General features: G+C 44.9%; 1 protein-coding gene and 1 long non-coding RNA gene across 2 annotated transcripts in view; one reads left to right on the plus strand and one right to left on the minus strand.

Annotated features, from left to right (window-relative positions):
- Positions 1-1,733: 1,733 nt before the first annotated feature.
- Positions 1,734-4,935, minus strand: LOC146543338 (uncharacterized). The gene is made up of 2 exons (XR_014886518.1): positions 4,287-4,935; positions 1,734-4,135 (listed from the first exon to the last, which is right to left on the minus strand). It is a non-coding gene; the product is annotated as an uncharacterized LOC146543338 (long non-coding RNA).
- The window catches only part of ADAM19 (ADAM metallopeptidase domain 19), a 29,111-nt gene continuing 7,474 nt past the window's right edge, over positions 3,059-24,695 (plus strand). The window contains exons 1-15 of the mRNA XM_010719020.4: positions 3,059-3,492; positions 3,698-3,780; positions 6,505-6,575; positions 13,828-13,906; positions 14,726-14,802; positions 16,688-16,880; positions 17,042-17,107; positions 18,283-18,354; positions 19,191-19,357; positions 20,124-20,208; positions 20,421-20,560; positions 22,125-22,302; positions 22,954-23,043; positions 23,889-24,084; positions 24,360-24,468. Of these exons, the coding sequence (XP_010717322.2) occupies positions 3,393-3,492; positions 3,698-3,780; positions 6,505-6,575; positions 13,828-13,906; positions 14,726-14,802; positions 16,688-16,880; positions 17,042-17,107; positions 18,283-18,354; positions 19,191-19,357; positions 20,124-20,208; positions 20,421-20,560; positions 22,125-22,302; positions 22,954-23,043; positions 23,889-24,084; positions 24,360-24,468 (1,706 nt within the window). The 5' untranslated portion in view covers positions 3,059-3,392. The remainder of the gene's footprint in view (positions 3,493-3,697; positions 3,781-6,504; positions 6,576-13,827; positions 13,907-14,725; positions 14,803-16,687; positions 16,881-17,041; positions 17,108-18,282; positions 18,355-19,190; positions 19,358-20,123; positions 20,209-20,420; positions 20,561-22,124; positions 22,303-22,953; positions 23,044-23,888; positions 24,085-24,359; positions 24,469-24,695) is intronic.

Genomic DNA, 24,695 nt, shown 5'->3' on the forward strand with positions numbered 1-24,695 from the left:
TGGTGTTATAGGTCCCTTCCAACCCAAACTAGTCTACGATTCTGAAGTTTGTTTTCCTCTTGCTGCTAGAATAACCTAACAACTTTTAGTAGTGTGCTTCTCATTGTGGTCACTGCCTGTGGCTACGCTTTTGCAGAGATTACTTTCTTCTCCAGAGTTATTGGACATTTTTATGGGCTGGGGTCATTAGAAGCCCTTATGTCATTAAACCTGTTCCCCTCCTTATAAGCATTTGCTACTTTGGTACAAATACTATTGGAAAAGTTTGTAGTGGAGAAAACTGCAGTACTTTAAATATACAAATATAGTTGAAAGGATGCAACGTGTCAGTATATACAGCCACATACTGATCTATTCATTTCTTTGTAGGAATTAAGTAAAATTAGCAGCAGTGGCCCACCCTTAAAAAAAAATAAAAATGGAAAGAGCACTTTGACAGTATTTCAGTAACAGCATACTGGAACAAGCCCTTGTGTGGTACCTGATCATCTTACAGTGCTTCTCCCTCTTTGGCAGGCAGCTGCTCTAAGGCTCTCCCAAGTATTCCTGCTATCCTGCTCGGATGGTGGAAAAACAAAGCTAATCAGAAGATCCTTTGCTCAGCCAAAGCTGTTCTCAACTCTTAAGGCCTGAAATAATGAAGTTACATCACCAGTTCCCTTCACTGATTCACAGCCTTCCTCCTTTGATCATTTCAAGTGATCTGAAAGAGGAAAAATGTTCTGAAAAAAGGAAGACTTCACACGCGATTCAAGTTAGCCAAGATGTTTACCATTGGTGCATCAGAAATGCTGAGGTGACACAGGACAAAATGTCATCCACATTCACTTACCAAGATTTTTTGGTAACACTTTCTCCAATTTCAAGAGGCTTTAATGGTGGTTCATTATCAGCCTTCCTTATTTCTGAACAAGGAGTTCAAATGAAATTTTACAGAGTTCTCAGTTTGATACACACTCAAATCGTTCCCTGTGTAAGCCTGTTTCCCTCACAGGCTTCTCTCCTCTCTGAATCTATCTTTCTATGAGCTTAACTCTTAGTATACTTCTAAGTTACAACAAATGGAATGGGAGAACCATCACCTTTTGCCTGCAGCCAACCTGAAGAGTTAAACCACCTTGCATAGTGCAGAGCTAGTGCAGAAACCATGCTGTAAAAGCGTGCTCAGCAGCTCTGACTGGGGCAAATGGAAACAATTTCCAAACCGACCGAATGACTGCACCCCCACCCTGTGTGCTGCACAGGAGCTGCTGCTGATAGGTATATCCTTGCCTTGGTCACAGGAGATGTCACGGACAGATAAGGCACCAGGGAACAGACCACCACATTCCCAGCTGATACTTCTAACCAGGCAATTGGGACTGTGGGGGAAATGAGTCTGTGTAATTCCCAGATAACAGAAAGCTTGATCTTGCTCTGTGAATCAAGCAAACATCCCATTAAGAGCTTTTTGAAGAAGTGGGTCCAGGGCAGGATCTGAGTCATGCTGTGCCAGAGGCAGTTAGCATTACAGCATCTGAGCACAGCTTATAGGGCTGGGATACCTGCAGCTTTCCATGCAACAATGCCTGAGCAGTGTAAGCGATATATCATATAAATATAGATTAAACTATTTATAACGATAGCACAGTATGTGGTTATATTTTTATAGAGGGCCTTACTGCTGATTATAAATTAAGATATCAATTCTCATATTACTAAATCCAAAGATAAAAATATCACTATACAGCAAATGCAAATGCTGCATATACTTTATTTTTATGACACTTGAATTATGACCAAAATCACAAGCAGCTAAGCAGCAGTTATTGGCCCAACTATTGCAGCAATTTTAAGATACATTCCTTTTATTTCATTTTAAGCTTTTTTGAGCTGATCTTTTTGAGAAATAGGTGGAACAGCCCCGTGAAAATTCGTCATACTGGGAAGATCTGTGACAATCCTTCAGTGCAAGTGTAGGTATTCCTCATCAAATATTATTTTTCTCTGGACAGAAATGTCATGCAGGGATGAAAGCAGAATAGCTGTCTAAATTTGGGTTACATTTTTACTTCTTTGTAATAAAAGCACTGGCAAGAGTGCCGTTGTTTTCTTCTCTATTACAGGCAGCTACAAATTAATGGGAGAGTTCACAGAAAGCTCTGGGTTTCCTTTCAAGATACTTGATGGGATTCAAAGAGCTGATTTGGTCCCTGGATTTCCACCCTGAGAAACTGAATTATCTGTGCGAAGGACATTTGTGACCTGTTTGTGGGTGAGGTATAAAGTCATTTATGGCATGGCATTTCCTGTGGGCACAATGATCACAGCAAAGATCTTCAGTTAAAGAAAGCCCAATGATTTCAGTAGTATATATAAACCACTGGACCACAGGCAAAATCATTACTATTATTCTCAATTGTAAACACATTATTCATTTCCTATTGGCCTTGTTTAGCAGTTTATTCTGCAGTGTAGCCAGGTGCAGATTCTCCCTGTTCATTACGCTGGTTTTCCTTCCTGGTGGTTCACTGACAGGCACATTAAGTACAGAGATGAATGGAAAGGGTGTTGTGGATAAAGCAGACCAATGGCTGAAGTGTATGACCAACAGGCAATGCCTTTTCTTGCTGTTCAGAGCCAAGCCCACAAAAAATGCAATCATCCTCCCTCACAGCCTTGTTGGTGTAACTGCACCTTGAGATGGCAGTGGTTGTGCTGTTAACCAGCTCATGCTCTGCCAGGCTGCCAGCACCTTTCTCACCAATATCCCTGTGCCAGTGTCACCAAGCCTGAGTCAATGCTGCCCAGCATCATCCTCATGGCAGAGAGCTGGCAAAGGGATGGTGCAGGGAGTCAGCCCATGGGTCAGCCCTGAAGGGTGCAAAAGAAGCAAGGGATACTTGCTTGGGAGCTTCATAGAATGAGCAGGGACCATGAACTGTGTGTGCTCCTTCCAGCCCCTCTGTCTGTCTTAAGGGGAGAGGAGCAGTGAATCTGGTTCTGCTTCTGCAAAATCAGCATAAATCACAGCCTATTCCCTCAGCTGCCCATTGACAATTAATTTCCAGAGAGATAAACGGTTTAGGATGCCTTTGGCAGCGTGGGTTCAGCCATGGAGAGTTTGGTTGGGTTATGCAGTAAAAAAACAATGTCATAGCACAGCTCCTTTGGGAGCTGCTTGAAGGCGATGCGCCTGCTTCCTTCCAGCAATTCCTCCCTTCTTGCTGCCTTTGCGACGGCTTTCTGCGCTGACAAAGGAGGGAGGAGGGAAAGACAGGAGGGTCTTTGCATGAAAGCAGCCCAAGCTCCCACCGAGCACCCGGGGCTGGAGTGGAGAGAGGAAGAAACAGGCAGGAGCTGTAGGGCGTGTTACGGGTGGGAGGAGAAAGCCGAGCCGGGAGCTTCTATATATGAGGGGTGCGGTGGCGAGCCGAGTCCAGCCTGGAGCCATGCGGGGCCGGGGGCTGCTGTGCGGCATCGCCCTCTCGTTGCTGCTGCAGCCGCCGCGCAGTGAGTGCGGGGACATCGGGCTGGGCACCGGCGGGGCGGGGGGCACAAGTGCGTTCGTTCTGCCGCATGAGCCTCGGGGAGGATGGGTTTGGGATGGCACGGGGCTTGGGACGTAAGGGTATCTATCTCCTCCTGCTCCCCTCCTCCCAGCTTCTCGTTCTCTATCTTGGTGCTGAGCCGTTCGCCTCCTGTTCCCTATCCCCAGGCGCAGAGGCTGGTGGCGCAGAGCCGCAGCCCGCCGTGCTGGTGCTGAGCTGGGACGCGCTGCGGAGCCCGGGCGGAGAGCAGGTGGGTCGGGTGCGGTGCTGCTGGGCTGGGCGCCCCGTTCTACGCCGAGCTACTGCGGAGCGCTGCTAGGTGCAGGGATGAGGCCGCGGTTCCTGCGAGCCCCCGCGGTGCGGCTGTGTGTTCTAAGCTGAGCTCTGCGATGAGGCTGAGAAGTCGGCTGCAGTCAGGGTGCCGCTGCATCCCTCCCGAAAGCTGGGGAACGCAGGGCGAGCTGGCTATCTGCTTTCGGCATGCTGCTCCTTTACACGTGCGTCCTTGCTGCCCTCCATTGAGGCTTCCGATCGCGTCTCTCTGACCTACTTTAAAGCTTTGCTTTCACTGAACTGAGATGGACCACAGCTGTGAGGGTGTTTTCCTTAAAAATATATAAATAAACCTCATACAAATAAACAAAACCCAACAACAACGCCAAAAAATAAAAATAAAATAAAAAAAAACACTCAAGAGCTCAGGTGCAGATCGTAGTGACAGAATGTTTTGGGTTAGAAGGGATCTTCCAAGCTTACCTACTCCAACCCAGCAGACCCGGCTGCTCAAAGCCCCATGCAGTCTGAGCACTCCCAGGGATGGGGCATCCACAGCTCTTTCAGACCACCTGTGTCTTGTGCCCTGTGTGAGTACAGACCTTTCTCCACTTATCTTATGCTCTCAGTGGTCTATCTGCAGCCGTTCTGAGAACTGCTGGATGTTGGACTTGAATGTCAACCACAAACCAACCACAGTTTCCTAGCATCTGTGCTGCTGATATCATGAAGGTATCAAATTATGACAGGGGAAAATCCAGATAAGGTTGCTTAAACTGTGAACCAGAAAAAGGAAAGCTACAGCATTTTTGTAAAGAAAACTATGGCAGCTCCCTGTAACTGTTGTTATTCTGGGCTTAATGTCCTTTCCATATGATAGGAATTTCTATAACTCCATTGTGCTGTATAAGGAAAAAAGCTGCAATGGCTTTCTCATGCTCTTAATTCTCTAAAAAATGTTCTTGCAACATAGGCTGGAAGTTTTGTTTCTCTCTGTTATTGATAGTGATACAAATACATCTGGACAGCATTTGCCTTTACATAAAGTTGCTGTGTCTCAGGGGTCTTACTTGGTTTGTTTCGAGCAGATTCCTGTTGGCTCCCAAACCCATGTTAGCAAAGCTTATGTACAGCTGGGATAGTTCTGTTACATGGCAATCAATGGACTCTGAAACTGAGTGAAGGAAAGCATTATTAGTAATAATGATGAAGAGACGTTACAGTCACAGAGACACTCAAATCCCCTAGTGAAGGCCAAGGCAACATCTTCTGCAACTGCTTACATCAAAACAGCAGACCCACTCTGTGGTGGACTGAGTGTGTAATTTAGTGAACTAAAACTCAGCCCCTTGGCATTATCCTTTGTTGTATACATTAAGGTATTTACTCGTTTTGCATCACCTGATGGAATGCCCTGGAAACTGAAGGACAGATGGACAAAACCCAGACTATGAGCAGGGAGCTGATGAAAAGAGAAGCTTGTAACCTGGAGCTGACAGAGTGATGCCCAAACATACCTCAGGGCTGACAGCCTTTTAACAGAGCATCCTACTCAGCTTTGCTTTATGTTGCTTTCAGTTGATCTGTTCTGCAGAATCCCCTCTGACACTCAATAAGGAAATACATAGGTTGACTGCCTCTCACTGGTTTTCATAGCTTTTTTTTTTTTTTTGGCACACAATTTAGGTGAATTGAGAAGTCTGTTCTTATCAGACGGCTTATTCATGCATTTCCTTTGAGAGGAAAAGCTCATTCAGAAACCTGAATTCAGCTAGCCCTGCTTTGACAGGGAGGTAAACCATAAAGAAATCCAGAGGCTTCCACATTGGGCTTCTGGCAAACATATTCTATCCTTGACTTATTTAATTAATATTTTTAACACTGCTTTTGCTGTCTGCATTGCTCCTTTCTATCGGCTCTAGTAATGGTGTTAACTCATCCAGCTGTCCTGCATCCTAGCTCAGGGCTGTGCTTTGGGCTATTTGTGGGTTGCAGACTGGGGCTCTGGCTGCTGTGCTTGAACTCTCAGGAAAGCTGCTGCCATGGTTTCTGCAGCCTGGGACTCATACAAGAGCAGCTGTGAAATAATGTCCCCCAGACTCTACTAGGAGTCTGAAGACATCTAAGGGATCCTGTTGCCTGCATCTTACTGGCATTTCTAGGGTGAAAGGAATTTTGTGTAAATCTCTGAAAGAGGCATAATTCCTCTTGTCCTGAAATAGGCTTCTAAAAAAAGCCTTTTTCAGCTGGGACGACAAAGGAAGCTTTGGTGAACTTGCTCATCTGTTCAATGTGTAAACCTCAGGGGCAAACTGAGATGTCCCATGATGCAGTCCTGACCACAGTGTGCCCATGAATGGGCTCAGTGCACACCAAGCACTCCAGCACCAGGACTCACTGCCACATCTGAGCCCATCCCTCCCCGTGGGAGACTGGGGCCACTGGCTCAGATGCAGCACACTAGCAGCACAGCCGTGCTGCTTACCAGTTCTCTGTTAGTTGGCTGTGCTGTGGGGATGCAGCAGTGCATCTAGTGCCATTGCTTCTCCTCTCCAGCAATGAAGGTTACAGCCTTCCCCTGTGGAAGAAGGCAAGGAGTGCTTTAAGGTCAGCTGCAATATCTAGGGGAACAATTTGTTTTTCTGGATGTGTTCATAGTGGTGATGATTCATGAGTAACAGGCGCTGTCTCTTGCATGCAGCATCCACTCCGAGCTGAAGTTAGGATACAGGCAGAAGGCCAGGAGCTCATCTTGGACTTAGAGAAAAATGGGTAAGTGTGCTTTGCTCTGCAGTTTGACTTCTGCTCACTAAAGCAATGAATAAGGATTACAGTGAAGTCAACAGGAAAACCTCCACCGACTTAACAGGATTTTTATAAAGGCAGGATGAGGAAGTACTTTTTTGGATGTCAAGGTTATCCCAGGTCTGAGTCCTCACTGGTGTTAATCAGACAGTGTTCACTTCAAGAAAGCTGTCAGTAAAAAGCAGACTGTGACCTGGTCTGCAGTCTGGAAACTTACATTTATATCACAATTCTTGCATTAACCGGAAGATGTTGCTGATGCAGAACGCACTATTTACCAAATGACTCACTGTGCCTCTAATGCTGTGATAAGAAGAGATGCTGCTTTTTCTTTCCTAGGACAAATGGTCTGTTTTTATTCCATTAGTGCCCTTCGTGCTGAAATACACTGAAAATATGCTTTTGCATTAACTGAAATGCAGCCTCCTCTTGGGCATGATCCAGCAACCATGTGAAAGTGTAGGGCATGATGTGTAAGGAGTCCAGCGGACACTACAGGAGGGAAAATTAAGTTGAAGGACCCTTGTCTGGAGGCTTTGCCCCATGTCTCTGGATTAGTTTCCAGTGGTGGAACAGCAGTTAGATATTTAGCTGTATAAGCTTGTTTTGTTAAGCAGTACTGTTAGTGTTTTAATTTTACATTGATCTGAAGAGTTATCTATAGAAACACAACCCAGTGTATGTCTGCTAGAACTAGTAGAGGGAATATTTACCTTCAAATAATAACTCTTCCTATATTTTAAATGTGTTGCATGGACATCCAGCTACAGAGCTTAGGGGCTCAGCTTTCCTCCTGAAAGAGTGAAATATCAGAGGATCTCATCTCTGATGGCAGTACGTGAACCTAAATTATATTTGGGGTGTCTTAGAGGAAAACCAGATTTTTCTTGACACTGTGTGCAGCATAGACTGATAGCTGATGCAAGGAATGTGTATCCTACTGGGTGCTTTTGGTAATATAAGCTTTTGGTATAAAAGCTACTGGGAATTTTAGAGCTGCAAAACCTGGACATGTTTCCCATTCAGTTGTACACCTGTGTAGGACTAAACAGAACAAGCCATTAGCTGTCTGTATTTCGGCATCTCTCAGCTGGGAAAATAGAACGATTAAAGAGCAGGCAGCATAAGCACTGCCAGCTTGGTCCTGTGTAAAGCAGGGAAAATATCTGTTGCAGGTGACAGTTTTAGCAGTGAGCTGAACCTGGAGGCAATGAGCCTGCAAGGGCTCTCCCTGGTGATAGGCTGTTGGTCTTAACGTTTGGCACTAACTGCAAAGGTGAATTTCCCTTCTGGCATGGCAGAAGTGGGGTTCCTTCCAGAATTATGTCACTGCGCTGGTGACAAAACAGCCAGGTGCCTGGAGGGAGCAGGGCTGGACTATTTCCAGTGCAAGCAGACTTGCTGCTGGTGTTGGTAAACACGATGATAAGAATAAAGGGCTTCCATTGTGTTTATTTCCTGAGATATATTTTCATTCACTGAGATGTGTATACACAGACTGAAGTGCACACACGCTTCCACTGCAGGATCAATCCCTTTACGAGGACTGCAGAAATAGGGCAAGTGGTTTGGAGCTCTTATATTCTGTGGAGAATACAAATGATTCATGGATAGCAGCACTTCATGTGGGAGACTTTCCAGTTCTCAAGTCCTTGTTCAGGAGATGTGATGGCACCATCCCAAAATGAAGGTCTGTGAGCATGATTAGAAAGGCTCTGAGAGCCGCCGCTTCCCAGACTTGAAGAGGTGCAGAAGTAGTTCAGAGACTCTCAGTCTGAAAGAGAAATGATGAGGCAGAAGAGCATGAAGTGCATGGGAGCCCTGTGGATGCTGTCATCGTTAGCATCTATAGAGCACTTATATGGGAAGTGGAGGAATGTCACTCCTTACTGCAGTCCATGGGGTCCAGCATGGAGCTGCTCCTGGCACCCAGAGATCACACTGGGGTGCTGAGTGATGACAGAACAGGGATTTCTTCCCTAAAGAGTCTGTCAGGCACTCAGGCAATGCAAGAGGAGCTGCCGTTCTCTACTGGGGTCCATCCATTGGAGCAGTTTGAAACCTGGCTGCTCTGGTTTCATGTTCCCTTGGCAGTGAGTGAAACAACTGCAAGGAAGCTACTTGGGACTTTGTGAGTTAAGAAGATCCCCAGAGGTCTGGGTCATTTCACTGACCCCTGTAGAGGGGCTCCAGAAAGCTGGTGGGTTAGGCTGCATGCACACTTGTTAATCAGTCCTTCTGGAGAGATGAAGGCGATCTTGCTTTGGAAAAGTGAGAGAAAAAGCCATATAGATAATTCTTTTGTTTGTGTATGTTGTAGGGACACGGTAGCTTTCAGTGAAACAGGCTGCTGTTTCCAATATGTGGAAGAAATGGTCACATTAAGATTCTGATTTCATATTCAATATAAGAAGGACATGGTGTTCATCTGCAGGGGTGAAACACAGAAATTATTGCATATACTTCTTCAAAACAGCACAAAACTGACTTTTGAAAGACCACCACACCATCTGGATCTGGGCTTCATATATCTAAGAATACAATCATTGCATTAGCAGTTAACATAATGTTGCATTATTTCCTGTTTGGGCACTTATTACAAAGAAGGAACCACACCGCAGTTCTAAGTAGAGGTCACAAAACCATGTCATGTTTCTGAGGAATAACAAAAGTATATTCCCTGAACAATTCACGCTTCTCTTAAGTGAACCAAAGCCACGTCCTGCAGCTGCAGGACTGGAAAGCTCAAAGCTGCACAAACAACAAATATATGGAAAGATGCCTATAAAACAGCTTTAAAGTTGGCTGGGGATTGGGAGCAAAAGAATCTGAGTTGCAAACATTGGATAAGAAGTGGCTTAAAGGCATTTTTTAATAAAAAGCAGCTTTGAGTCAAGCGTGGAGGAGATGCTGAGAGTCTTGAGTGTGTGGTAAAGCTGCCTGGTGTGAACCTTTTCTTCCTGGCCAAGGGATGAGCTGATATTTGTGCAGCAGAAACTTGTGTGAATTTTTTTCTCACCTAAATACCATAGAAATATGGAACACAGCTGTGTGTTGGCTGCTGCTCTCCCACAGCATCCATGGTTGTGGGGGGCAGAGCGTGCGTGGGGCTGGTGGAGATGTGCAGAGTTTGCATGAGGACAGAGCAAAGAAAGCCCAGAGCTCATCTGATCAGTGCTCTGAAGCAATCCAGTGGTTATTTGCTGGATGTGATAAGGAGCAGTATCACTTCCAAGCTCTCCTGGCCCTGTCCAGGTAGCTGATGATTGCTCCAGCCCTGGCTGATGCCCTCAGCAGTCTGGTAATGGCTCTGTATGTCACTTGTGTGTCACTGTTTCCTGCTTGTTCTCATTTCCAGGGCCTCCCTTCCCAACCAAGCGAGGAAAAGGGGAGGCTGCTGCCCATTCCCAAGCAGGAAGGATATCTGAGATTATTTCACTGATGGGCTACACGCTGTCAGTGTCTAATAGGTTTCCTGCATGGGGGGTTAAGGGTTATGTGAGAGAGGGAAGTAGAGTTTATCCTGCTCTGAGGTCTCTTGGAGTCATCAGAAAAAGAGTGGTGGGACGTGGGAAGCCATCACTGCTTTTCAGCCTTCTGATTCTCCTGGGATATTCAGTGATTTCTGTGCAGTGTATGGAGGAAGAGGAAATTGAATCCTTTAACTTTTCTCTCTGATTCACTATCAACTAATTTTCTATTTATTTTATTTCCTTTTTCCTCTCCAGGCACGTTCTATAGCTCCCACTGGGGGTTATGTGGCAAATTTTGCTTAGGTCCTGTAATGTGATTTAAACAGCGAGTATCAGATGATGCAGATGACAAAAGGGATTGAAAGTGCTTAGTAGCTTGTGGTGTTCTCCAAGATCTTGCAAATAGGTAGTTTAGTTCAAGGGCTGGGAATCTACTTATTCCTTCCAAGCTGCTGCTGTTTGCACAATAAACATGATCTCAGATATATCAGCACAGCTCCTGAGGGAGGGAGCTTAAGAGCTCTATGATTTTTCTGGATGAGATTTGCTGACACAAAGAGAAAACTTTGGAGTTCAGTGGTTTAACAGTGCCAGGTTTTGGCTAAATAATTTCAGGGAGGTGAAATCCCTGATTCACCATTAGTGATGGATACAGACAGCAGGCTCTTTGCATTGTCAGGGGTGACATTTTGGAGGTGTTTGTGATGGGGTCACTCTCAGGTTCTCGCAATAAATCCTGACTTGAGGGAATGTTTGAAGGGCTGGGAAGTGAGGAATATAATTCCCTCTCTTACCCTACTTGGATCCTGCTGAAAGGCAATGGAGTGGGACCACAAATCATAGATGGAAATCTAATGTCTCAGCTTTCTTGGGAAAATCAATTCCCTCCACCTCCAGATGCTGGCAGCCAAGCTGGACAGATTTATGGAGATTTATGGTGATTTGAGGAAATGGACAGGGAAAAAAGATGTCAAAAGAATTGGTGTTTCTTATAAGAGCTTCCTGGACCACTTGGCTTTTTTTTTTTTTTTTTTTCCATATACTGTTTTGGAGAGCACTGGGATGCTGCCTGCTGAGGTGGTTGGGTTCTTCCCCAAACTCTCTGCCATTGCCTCGTGTGAGGTGCCTGGCCTCCCTGGTGCTGTGTATTGGTGTGGTGAAAGGGAGATGCTCTGATCCAGAACATCAGCTGTACATGGCCGTGTGCAGAGCAGGGTTTTGTTTCAAACAATGATATCATTGACAGCCGGGAGTGGGTCCAATGCTGCTCCACGCCAGTCATTAGCAGAAAGTCTCGAGCCATCTGTATGTTATGGCAGCGAGCCACTAGTGCTTCGTTTGACTTCCCTGCTTGGATTGGAGCTGTATCCCAGAGCATTCTGTGGAGCAGATCCTGCCAAGGCACAGGCCCTTCCACCCAGCGTGCTGCACGCCGAGCTGGATCTGGGGCAGTGACTGATGTTGCCAGAGGCCGGTCGCTATGGGGAGGTGCGATGGCTGCCCTGGGGCACCCTGAGAGCTCCAGCAGTCTGTGTGGCTGCAGCTGCCATCACAGCTCTGCTCTGTCTGCTTTCCAAAATCATCTTCTCCTCTGAGTTCATCAATTCCTTGTGCTGATAACCCCTCTAATGACCAACTCCATGCTTTATGATGTGTTCTAGTGGTCTGCCAGCTGTGTGAACATTTGAGGCCTTTACACGATGTTATTTTCATATCCAAGCTTAAGAGGCATTCAGTTTTATCTACAGCTGTTGCAGAGGTGGGCCGTATGACAGGAAAGAAATACCTAATCATGCTGCATTTTTCTATACCTTTTTCCTCCATCAAGGATCTAAGTTCTGTGCTCCTATGAAAGCAGTGAGTTGGGTCTGTCAGCATTTGCACAGCTGAGCTTCCCTGGAAACCTGGCAGTGACTGTCCCAGAATGATAATAGATAAAGGCCACTGCTAAGGTTTGGGGTGACAACATCTCACTGATCTCTCCTGTTTACCCAACTTATACATATGAAGAAGAGGAATGAGCTGGACTGGTGCGCTATGAGATGTGAAGGATTCTTTTCTATTTGTTTATGCTTTGGTGGTAAATTTGATGCTCTTTGAGGAAGTGAGCTGGGCTGGGAGTGGACTTTCACAGGCTGTGAGGTTTAGTCGACCCCTGGGGGTATTGCAAGATGTCCTTTTGTCTTTCCTCTTTCCTCACCGCCCTCCTCTCTGCAATGCCCTGCTGTGCTGGAGCCACAGGGCTCTCCTGTTACAGCAGGGAAAGGCCTTCAGAACATAAGATGGCACTAATCAGCTGGAGGAGCCACATTCCCAGCACAGCAAATAAATACCTCTAAAAATGCAAGCATCCCCCCATGCGTCTGAGATTGAAGGTAGGAAGAGATGTGCACATGGTGTGTGCTGTATGCCTTTATTCCATGCCCAAAAAAGCCTGGTGCTGAGCAGGAGGTGGAGGGATAGATAAGTTGTGGCCACCAAGATTCAAAGCATGGGGGAATTTTATGGTGCTGGAAAAGAGAAAAACTAGCTATTCAAAGTGCATGCTTTCCATGAATAAAGGAGCAGGAGGCAAACACAGGCATGCTTGTTTGGGATTTAAACAAGTAGGCTGTGCAAGCCCCAGCTACTGGAAATCTACAGGCTGGTGTCTAATTCTGGCTGTAGCAGCACAAAGCAGATTCACATTGGTTTCATGTCTGCTCTGAAGATGACAGTCTCTTACAGAGACCAGATACCTGCCAGAACTCATTGCTCAAGGCAATTTCCTGCCAGTTAATGCAATCTGTTGATTAAACATTTGTTTCTTGCAGCCTCATGCTGAGCAAGCTACTGCAGTCAGGGAGATGAAGGGAGGTCTTTTTTGTGGGATGGCACTTCTGGGCTTATCTTCAGTTTACAGATTGAGATAGCTGGAAAGCAGCGATTCAGCCTTCTGGATCACTGACAAGATCTAGTGATGGGAATTAGCACATCAGAAAGAAACAAAATGAGCCTTCCTGGGCTACAGTGGCCTTTGGAAGTGGAGGTAAAAGCTGTTGAATTCTTGACACTAAATGCTGTTGAGTAAAATGGTGGCATATGGATCTGTTTGACACAAGGCTGCTGAGCAAGTGTGCTGGATAGATGGGGCACGCTGTAGGGTTTTCTCCAGTTTTTTTTGGAAATGAGGCTATTGTTTAAAGGAAAGGAAAAAGTTTTAAAGCTGTGTTATATTGCTGCTGAGATAGACACAGGATGTGACCTTCTTGCTTTGGCCCAGATTTTGACTTACTGTACTTTTTTACATCACTGTTTAGAAAATGCAGATGTTTAAAAAAAAGAGGGAAGGCTGTTTCCTCTGGAATCAAGTCAAAATACTTACTATTCAGGCATAGGAGCGCCTTTTATAGGCTTTTGGCTTGATCTTGGGCTGAAGACAGGGACAATATTGTCTGTACAAGGATGACATGATCAAATTTAAATGGGGGAATCAGCAGTTTCCTAGGACAAAGATGTGAACTGGCCTCCAGGCAGAAGTTGCAACAAGAAGCAGATTGGTTTATAACTGTGTTCAGATTTGGGCACTGAGGAGTCAGTCTGAGACACACACCAATGCCCAGATGTGTCCTGAGCTGGCCTTCAGTGTGCTTAACCTAATTCCATTACACGTGGGCATAACTTAGCAGCACAAAGGAAACTACACAGTGCCTTGTATCATTAAGGGACTTTTTTTTTTTTTTCTCCTTTTCCTCCTGTAACTGCAGAGACCTGTTTGCACCAGGCTACACTGAGACTCACTACAGCCAGACAGGACAAGCACGGACCATCCCTCTGGCCCACACTGTGAGTGCTGACACCTGCAGCTGAAGGGGAGGGTGGTCTGGCTTTCTGACCTGGGGTGTTCCAGCAAGAAAGCATCTCCATCATCAAAAATTGGTAAAAACACCTTCATGTATTGCCTGTACTCTGGTGTGAGAGCCAAGGTCAGCCCCCAGGATTGTTTCCCTCTCTGGGTGCTGGGGATTAATTCATTCCTCCTGCTGCTCATCCCCTTGCTTTTAATTCTCCCACTAGGTGCTTCATGCTGGGAAGAACCCAGCCTGAGTAAGTTGGCTCTGCTTGAGTAACAACCCCATGAATTACTGCTCTCACGCAGCCTTTGGCTGATTTACCAGCAGTGAGCACACAGTGGCACAAAGATGTGCATTGGTTAAGACATAAAAAATAAAAGACAAAATCCCTATGAGATCATTTTTATTGCTGCTGCCCCAGGGCAAGGGGGAGGGCCATGGTAAATACATTGGCATTCATGCCCCAACTCTTCTGGTCCCTACTAGAGACTGCCTTTGTTCTGCAGATGAGGACTTGCTGCTGCCCATGTTGTCACACATCTTTGTGTAGGGGACACATCTTTGAGGGCCTGACCCAGGGCCAGCTGCCACCAGAAGGCAGCTCCACTTACCAGCAGCACCGGGTCAGGCTTCCTGCTGCAGCTATTCGAGGTGCATCCTTGGGGATTTAATTGAGATAGATGCCACGTGCAGCAGAAAGAAAGCAATTACAGGAGTATTGGCTGTACTCAGCTGGGACTTATTGATATCTTAATGTAATGCATGTCAACCATGAATTGGATTGCCAACCCTTTGCCCCTCTGCCTTGCAGGAGCACTGCTTTTACCAGGGAGTGGTGCGGGGCAGAAAGCACTCCAGCGTGACGCTCAGTTCATGCCAAGGGCTGCGGTAAGTGCTGGGGCAGATCTGCTCCCCAGGGTCTTTCTGGTCAGATGGGCCTGTTCTTAAATTCCACCCCACCAGAAGTCCTGCGTGTCAGAGGAAAAGCTGAAATCTGGCGAACACTGATGACCATAGCTTCCTATACAGCTCCCTCTGCACAGGCAACATTAATCCATACATCGAATAACTCCAACATGGGATACCCCTTCCATTAAGTGACCTAGGACTGTGTCCCTTATGGAGGCAGGGACAGGGCTTGCCATGCTGCAGAATCCAGTTACTTCTCCCAGCTGGATGGTTTTCATGTTTTGGGGCAGCCTTCAGATCTGAGTTTCCTCCCATCAGCCCCATTTCCTCTCCTTGCTCCCTGCTTTCTCCCTGGGTGGTGCAGGGTTGTGTTATGCCTCTAAAACCTTGGCTGTGGTAGTAATGGAGTCTCTGGCAGAAAAAGGCAGTCTGTATGTGTTCATTTACACCAGCTTGGGGTCTGTTTCCTAAATACCACGTGCACTTTATTGATATTAGCGGTCATCTGCCCTCGAGAGCTGTGGGACTTGGCCCAGCCAGGAAATAGCCCTTGCCAAAGCAAATCCCAGAAATCTTAAGTGGATTTACAGCAGGCCAGAGAGCCCACGGAGATAAACAAGGCAGTGCAGCCACCTGTGGTCTGCAATAAATAATAGAAAATCAGTCACAGGTGTGTTCTTCTGCCAGCCTGCATGTTTCCCAGCTCTCCCCTCCTAGATCAAGGAACACAGCTGTCTGAGTGCATGTACAGCTTTCTGCACCCATCAGGCCACTATCTGGGGGTGTTAGGTGCTCTGAAGCCCCCCCAGATCCAGCACAGAATCTGTCCCTGTGCAGGAGACGTGACAGCATCCCGGCATGAGGGGTTATTATTCTGAATGCATACTACTGTGATTTCAGAGGGGCTCCGAGTTGATTTGTGGCTTAGGTTTTTTGGGAGCAACTGGAGGAAAAATGGGACAAAGGATTAACAACAGCTCCCTGCTTTCCTTGAAGCCATGTGGCTGCACTCACTCCTGTAGCCGTGGGATGGAAAAAAACAGGCATATGAGCTGTGCCCCTGGGAAAGCACTTTGAATATGATCCTGGCTCACAAGGAAAGCACTTTGCAAGATCACATGTATTATTTATTACTCCTTTTGTAACGCTTTTTGTCAGGCACTCTCTCCTTTGAGGGTGAAGCAGGGTTTCTTTGCAAAGGGGTGCTGTGTGGGGTGGTGGCATGGGATGGGGTAGGCAGCTGGAGAGGGTAGGGCTATGTAAAGACATGGGCTATTTGGGGGACTTGTGGTGCCCAAAAATGGCATTTGCTGTAAGGGAAAAAACAAAACTAGATTATTAATTGTTAAATGGAACAAAATGGGAGAATGTCTGTGTTGTTGTGGCACCCATTACTTATCCACGTCAGTGCTTTTTTTCTTTTCTTACACAATAAAACAGAGAGGGAAATGAAAGGGAGACAAGAGGAAAATCTGCAAAATGAAGGAGACAAAAATGCTGTTTTTCCTACTGACAAAAAGCTCCATGTTTTTTATGCCAGTTTTGTTGCAGACAATTTTTTTTGATCCACTGAAGGAAAAGCTATACTTTAAAAAAATAATAATAATACAAAAATCGGGCCTTGTCGCAGCACGTGCACCAATAACCCTTTAATTATGATTGTGAGCTCCCATTTGAACAGATTATGTGAAAACCAATGGATCACTACCTTCTGAACTCAAAATATTCCCATCCTTCTGAGTAAGAGACCAGCCTGGCATGGAGAAGTGCCTCACCAGGGCCAGCCAGGAATGCAGCAGCAGGATTTGACTCTATTTGCTGCAGTAGTAACTGGGTTTCCTTCTCGCTGCTTCCATTCCAACAGAGGCCTCATCGTACTGAGAAGCAATTGCAGCTATATCTTGGAGCCTCTTCCTGACAACCCAGACCAGCACCGGATCTACAGGCTGGATGATCTGAGGATGCCAGCAGGAGCCTGTGGCCACCAGGACTCCATGGCCATAGCCAGGAATTGGCTTGGGGACTTTGCAGCTGGGGTGAAATTCCCCAACCACAGGGTGAGGAGGGCTTCGAGCATCTCCCAGCTCACTGTTGTAACTCAGTCACACCTTGAGGTGTGATGGGGTGGGGTGAATGGCTGGTGAAAAATAGCCTGTAAGGATGTTTTATAAGAGTTTCTTGGGGAATGTTGGGGAAATAACTTGTATTGCTGCTGCAGGTGAGGCGGGAAGCTCTGCAGGCTACGAAGTATGTGGAGCTGCTGCTTGTGGCTGACTATGCAGAGGTAAGGAAGGGATTCCTGTGCCCATCACTTCTGTCCCCTCTGCTGCCTCCATCGGCCTGCCTTGTCCAGCACAGAGATACAGGCTGTGACAGGGATGAAGGAGTGGGATTGGGACAGTTCTTGTCTCGCAGGGTACCAGTGATCCAGGGCAGAAAGATCCCACATCTCTGTGGACATTTGGGAACTCCTTCACAATCCCTCATTGAGGATAGGAGGGATGGCCTTCAGCCTTGGGTCACCTGGGAGTTTCCAGGAGAGATGTGCATCTATATTTCATCTCTAGGGAAGATAACTAAGATTATCATCTGCTTTGAGATCTTGGCATGTATATAAAGAAATAATAATGACATTTTCAGGGCTCCAGATGATGGAATAGGGCTGGAAGAGGCCCAGTGAATTCAACAGTCCCTCCCTGTCTCCTGAGTGGATTGCATGCCAGACGTACTTACCGACAGTACAAATCTCACAAAGGAACATTGGTCATTTAATCTCCAGCACAGACTGGACTCAGGCTGATCCTACTCTTAATTTACAGCTTGAAGCTCCAGCACTGAAAGCCATGTAGTGCTCTGTGCTACAATTTATTCTGAACAAAAATGGAGACAAAATCTGTTTTGATCTCCTGTATTAGACAGCAGGATGATAGGGAGACTGAGAGAATATGTTACACCCAGGAACTGCCATATGTTGTTCACCATTTCGTTAGATGAGCTGCAGTAAACACCCTTGCAGTGTAGCTACACTTCACTGCCTTCCCTTGCTAGGAGAAAAATCCCAGCTTTTGCAGTCTGTTTAATAGAAACCTAAATATTTTGCAACTTTAAATCCTTGAATCAAAACACTTTTTGCAAATTAACTTATTTTCAGGTAGTTTAATAGGCAAATTTGTTCTTTTTGGTTGTTACCATATATTGTACCTGACAAATTTCCTGTTATTTGCATTTGGATTGCTCCACTAAGTTCCTACCACCCCTGGAAAGCTATCCCTGCAGTGGGATGCCAGGGGTGAATTCTGAATATACACCTACAGGTGGGCTTACAGCCAAATGTACAGCAAAGAAAGGCTTTTGAGCATCAGTTGGTAGTTACCCTCTTATTCCCACATGCTTAAACACATTTCAGCTCTTTCTAGTCATCATTGTGGCACCTGACATGGACATGTTTGTTTTGTTCAGGTTCAGAAACATCATTTCAACATTGAAGCAACAAGGCTTAAATTAGTGGAGGCTGCTAATTACGTGGATAAGGTGAGATCTGGTGTGCATGAACTTGGGGGAATCAAAGCCCATATTGTGCATTACGAGAATTAATTATGAGGGGGAATATTATCTTCTTGGGAGATAGAATAATGCTTTGGCAGCACTCCCCAGTGACTCAGAGAGAGATCATTTTTCAAGTAATTCTCTTGTTGGACACCAGGGGTGGGGTGAGGAGATCTCCATTCCTTACTTTGGAATCAGCATGAGCATCTCTGTATTTTAATGCATCTCTGTATTAACTGTGTTATCTAACTACAGCTGTTGACAAGGAGCTAAGTTCGCTTCTTTCTCTTCGGCTCTCTTTGAATTGTAGAAAGCCTCACAAATAGAGCAGGAAGGAGCCTTCAGAGCTCATCTTTGCAGTGGTACCCAGTGCTGTTGAAGTAAACATCACAGCTTTTCAGATCTCCCTTCAACTTCTTCCTCCTCCCCCTTCCTACCCTGCCCAGGAAGACTTGTCCTATTTGTTCTTGACGTGGGCAGCAGATTATTTCCTTCCTTTTTTCAGGGATTTTGACATATCTCAAGATTAACACGATGTCAGTCTCCAGTCTTTGTGTTTTTCTAGATTATATCTCTGTCATTCATTAAAAAATGAATGTTCACATCTCTAGTCCAATCCAGTTTAGTTTAGTGGGTGGTGCACTTTTTTCTTTGCAGAGCCATGCTGCTAAGTTATGATGCATTTCCAGAGAGGACATCATCATCTCTGGACGTGTGTTTCTTTAGTAGTATTTATCAGTGCTTACACAGAGGTCTAAAATGCAATAAAATAAATCAGTAATGCTCATTTTATTTTCTCTTTTCCCTCCTATACCTATCAGTTTTACAGGTCCCTGAATATCCGGATTGCCTTGGTGGGGCTGGAGATCTGGAGTAATGGGAACAAATGTGATTGCACTGAGAATCCTTACTCCACCCTGAAGTCCTTCCTGGCCTGGAGCAGCAAGGAGCGGGTGTACAGAAAGCATGATAATGCCCAACTAATCACGTAGGTTTATTTCACCTGAAATGAGCTGTTTCTGAAAGTGTGTTGAGTGGGTGGGAAATCAATATTTAAGGTTATTATTTTTTTTTCTAAGATTCAGAATGGAAAATTTAATGCTCAACTAGCATTAAGCTTTGGCACCCAGAGCAATTTCAAGAAAATCTGAACCATAAACAAGATCTGTAAGCACTTTGTAGAAGGTGTCCATCCCTACTTCACCCTGCTGAGATACAGGGAACACAGTGGTAGGAGCTGGCTGGGGATCTTACCTCACCCTGCTGATCTCATTACAGACAGCAGTAGCTATGGCCAGCAATTCAAATGCCATTAGAAGAAAAGTCTGCAGCAACTCTCAGACCTCCCTGCCTCTCCCATGGTAATTTATCATTCAGAAAATAGTGCCAAATCGAGCAGCAGGCTTAAGGTAAATTAAATATTCCCAACCAGTACCAAACTAAGAATCCAGAAATATTATTTTCTGTACTTACTGCAAAGCTCAATAGAGGAAACTTTCTTTCACTAAATAATTATAGGAAAAAAAAAAAAGATTGGCTAATTGGTCCATAAAGCAAACCATCAGTCCATGAAAATTAGGTCCTAAGGCTTTGTAGCTCTATTGTAATGTTCTGTGCTTGAAGGTGGTACTAAAGAAAATATGTTCAACTGACATGTACATTGTACAGAGCTTGCGGCTGCAGGATGCTTTTTTTCTCTGCCTCACCTTCAAGTGTCTAGTTGCCATTTTGTGGTCTTTCTGGGTTGATTTTAGGGGTGTGCCCTTCCAAGGTACCACAGTAGGTTTGGCTCCTGTGATGTCCATGTGCTCAGATCTCCAGTCAGGAGGAGTAAACATGGTAAGTTATTGCTAATGCCTGTTATGATGTTTCTTGTCAATAGTAAATACAAACAATAGATACTTCCTAAAGTCCAGGAAGAAATAGGCAGCAATACCTTCAGTAGATGTCTTCCATACATAACAGTGAGAAGTGCCACTCACCCCATTGATCCAGAGGTGCAAGGAACAGGCACAGGTGTCATGCTGACCTTCCTCTTTGATCTTGCACAGGACCACTCTGATAATGCCATTGGTGTTGCTGCTACTATTGCCCATGAGATGGGCCACAATTTTGGCATGAATCATGACTCATCTGGCTGCTGTACCACCCGTGCAGAGGAAGGAGGCTGCATCATGGCTTCTGCCACTGGGTGAGTCCCATGGCCTTGCTGGGAAATGCAGAGTTTGGTGAGAGCTAAAAATTCAGAGTGAAGTGGACCTGTATAGCCAGTGTGTTTATAGAGATAATACTGCTGAGCAAACACTAGTTCATGTGTCAGTTGTAATTTGCAAAATTACCATTGAATTTATTCCTGTATGAGGTTGGGCTTAAGTATTGGAGCAGCATGTGGAGCTCCACGCTGTTACAGAGGCAAATTTTCCTATCTTCTGTCCTAAGAGATGGTCTCAGGGCCTCTCTTATCCCTTATCTCTGAGTTTGTGCTTTCCACCATGTCCTACCAAATGATTTATCACCACAAAGCACATTCAGTACACTTACACACACACATCCTTCTCCACAACCCGAGCTGGCTATTGCCAGCAAGCACAGAGAAATGAGGGGTGACCAGAACATGTTGGGGTGTGTGTCACCATGGTGTTTCATTTATGTGCTGCACAGAAAATACAAAGATAGTTGATAGGTTTTTTTAAAGCATCTTCCAGAAAAATTAATTTTGTCGTTTATAACACGATGAAGAAAAGAAATACGATTCCTTCAGGAGAGAACTGATCTTATTAAAAGGCACAGTGACAGGGTTATACTTCTAACTCAGGAGACATGAAAACAGATCCATTGCTTCTTGTCATCAGCATACGGCTTGGTTTCAGTGAGCCATGGAAAGCCATTGAAAGGGAAGGAATAGATCTTCTTTGGAGAAAAGGGAAGTGGGTCATTTTGGAAACCCACAGGAATTCCAGAGCTCATTCTGGATGAGGAACCAAAACAGTTTCTGTATTTCAGTCACGTAAAAATGCTAGCCAAAGCCATTCGCTTAAAGCCATGTTCCTTATTTCCCCAAGTCTTCCTCTTTGGCAGTTCTAAACAAAATTGTCTCAATGAAATACCTTTTTTATGTGAGCTATTTCCTCCAAATATGGAAAAATGTTCAGATGAACATTGAAAACACGCTGGTATACAGGAGCTATTCAATGCAGCACATATGCATACATGCATGTTCATGAATAGAATGCATAGATTCAAGCACAGTTGCAAAGAATATTCATAATCCATGTAAGAGAACATATTCAAGTCCTTTGCAATGAGCAGTGGAAACAAAAAAGGAAACATTATTTTCAGCAGCTAATTTCATGAGTGGTTATTTATGGTCCAAGTGCTGATTCTCAAACTTTTTAGAGCAGAGGTGAGACACAGCTTCAGTGCTGAGCAGGTAAGGACTGCTGTCCTTGTCAGCAAGGACCAGGTGAAGTCTAACTCAACACACTTTTTTTTTTTCCCCAGGAAAGTTTGTTTTTAAAGGCCATTCCATTACTACACTGTCTTGCGGTGCAATCTCACCTCATTTCCAAATGAAACCCAAGTGGATATCAATTTGAACAGGCACACAAAACCACCATCCACTTTTATACAGTTTCATAGATTTAAGAGGAGTGGTGTTTTCTGGCACTGTTAGGACTGGTATGTGATCACTTTTGGTGCTCTGAACCATTGTCTGGATTTGTCATGATGTTTTTCTGCACTGTGTTCATATTCAGGCACCCATTCCCCAGGGTGTTCAACCAGTGCAACAGGAGAGAGCTGGAGAAGTATTTGCACTCAGGTGGAGGGATGTGCCTTTCCAACATGCCAGATACTAAGAGAATGTATGGAGGGAGGAAATGTGGAAATGGCTACTTGGAAGAAGGGGAGGAGTGTGACTGTGGAGAGGTGGAGGTAACAATTGTTCTCATTTACCTGTTTGGGTTTTAGTTGAGACACAATTATATACTTTACAAATACAATTATGTGATATGTAAACAGCTTTTGTTTGTGCAGGAGATAAGCTTTTCTGCCATGTATGTAAATGTATATGCAATGTAAATCAAGACAGTAAAGTATTGTATCTAAATTTATATTGCACAGCATAATGTATCCTGGAACTCAGGGGTGGTACAATCCGTGAGCTGATGGAAAGTTCATTTAAGAAAAAAAAAAAAAAAAAGTGATCTTATACATCACATCTTCATGCATATAGGTAAAGTGCACTTCACTTACAGCTCCATTCTCTGCAAAGATGGGCTTCTCACTTCTCATAGAATTGCAGCTTGCCTCTATATCTATACTTTGACTAGTAAGTCAAAGGGGAGCTGAAACGATCTCAGCCTTTAGTACCAATCCATCCAGCAGAGAACATTAATATGCAGCAGTATAATCCAGCAAATGCTGAGTTTCAAGAATATACTGTGGAAGAAAGGCTGATCCTCTGAATATTATTTATCTTGTGTGAGAACAGGTTAGTGTCACCATCATGCTTTGATGCTTTGATGAATTCTTGTCCTGAACTTGCCTTGTAAACAAACCATGCTGCATCCTGCTTCTTTCCAGGAATGCAACAATCCCTGCTGCAACGCCAACAACTGCTCCCTGAAGCTGGGTGCTCAGTGTGCCCACGGCAGCTGCTGTCACGAGTGCAAGGTGGGCTTGTTGAATTTTCCTAAAATCTTTGCATGCATTTGCACAGTGGTGTGTGTAGATCTGGTCTGTAGTCCCACGGCTGTAAATGAGCAGGACAGGGCAGGCATAGGGGATCATACAGTGCTTCTGTATCACTAGAGCTTGTGAAAAACAGTTTTTGATTTAGGAGCCAAAGACCTTAAGGTTTGACCTCAGATTCTCTAGAATGAACATAGGCAAATATTTCTCTTCAGTTTATTTAATGTTTGCATCTGTATTGCATGCTTTTAGTGACCTATCTTAAGCAGGTGAAAAAAAAATTTCCAGGAATCCATTTGGACTCCAACTCCTTTCACAAGAGACTTAAATAAACCTCCTAAATGTAATTGTGTACGTCTTTCCATCTGTGTGCATGGTAAACTCATAGCAGCTGGAGACAGAAGTTGCATGTTAGGAAAATGTCTCCAGCAGTGATGACAGACACTGAAACACACTTCCCAAACAGGGAGGATTTTTAGAATAGATTACATAAACATGTCAGAAATGGTTTAGGTGAATGAGATTCTACCCCTGTGTAGAGAGGTGGATTGATGTCCTTTTGAGATCTGACAGCCTCATTTTCTCTGCATGCTCTCGTCCTTACCTGGGAAAGAGATATGGTCACTAATTTAATTGTACACAGCTTACTCAGTTAATAAAGTTAGAGTTATTTGGATCACTGCAGACCTCAGAAAACCTAACACAAGGTGGATGAAGGGATGAATACAGTGGGATTTTTTTTTTTAATCTACAAAGACATTGTGCAGACATGAAATCATCAATAAGCCAAGCCATAATTCCATTTTTCCCCCTTTGTATCATTTTAGCTGATGTCTCCAGGAACTCTCTGCAGGGAAAAGTCAGGACTATGTGACCTCCCAGAGTACTGCACTGGGCAGTCACCATTCTGCCCCTCCAACTCCTACCAAATTGATGGGACTTCCTGTGAAGGAGGAAAGGCATATTGCTATAATGGCATGTGTCTCACATACAAAGACCAGTGCTTGCAGCTGTGGGGGCCAGGTAAGGACACAACTTGCAGTGTATTGTTCTGGGAACATATAATATTATACAGTATCTTGCTGTTATTCACTTTGTGTATGGCAGTAGTACCTTACATGTATATTCTCAGTGACAAAGCCTGAGGAGCATTTTCTCCTGCCTTACTCACTTGGAGGAGGGAGCACAAATTTCCCATGCTCAAACCATGTCAGATAAATGACAAGGGAGTGGTTGGCACAGGGTGAGGTGGCTGCCAGGTCTCACAGGAATCAGCCACGTGAGTCTCTCTCATGCAGGAGCATGGCCAGCACCAGACACCTGCTTTGAGAAAGTCAATGCTGCTGGAGATGTCTACGGGAACTGTGGGAAGGACGTCTATGGCAACTACAGGAAGTGTGAGAAAAGGTAGAAAGCGTGGCAGCTGGGAGTTGCTGTCTGGAGAAGATGTTTTTATATGTTACAGAATTATGGGCCAGTAGACTAAAATGAGCTATGCTTTGGTTTCCATCCCTCTCTCACACCTGGGAAACCAGCTGCTTCCTACTAGGATGGACTGAAAGCATTAACTTGAGCATTTTTCCCTACCTTTTGTATTTAAAAAAAGCTAGCTGATACTTTTTCAAGACACAGAA

Source organism: Meleagris gallopavo, chromosome 15 (assembly GCF_905368555.1).
Source record: "Meleagris gallopavo chromosome 15, MGAL_WU_HG_1.1, whole genome shotgun sequence".
Taxonomy (NCBI): Eukaryota; Metazoa; Chordata; class Aves; order Galliformes; family Phasianidae; genus Meleagris; species Meleagris gallopavo.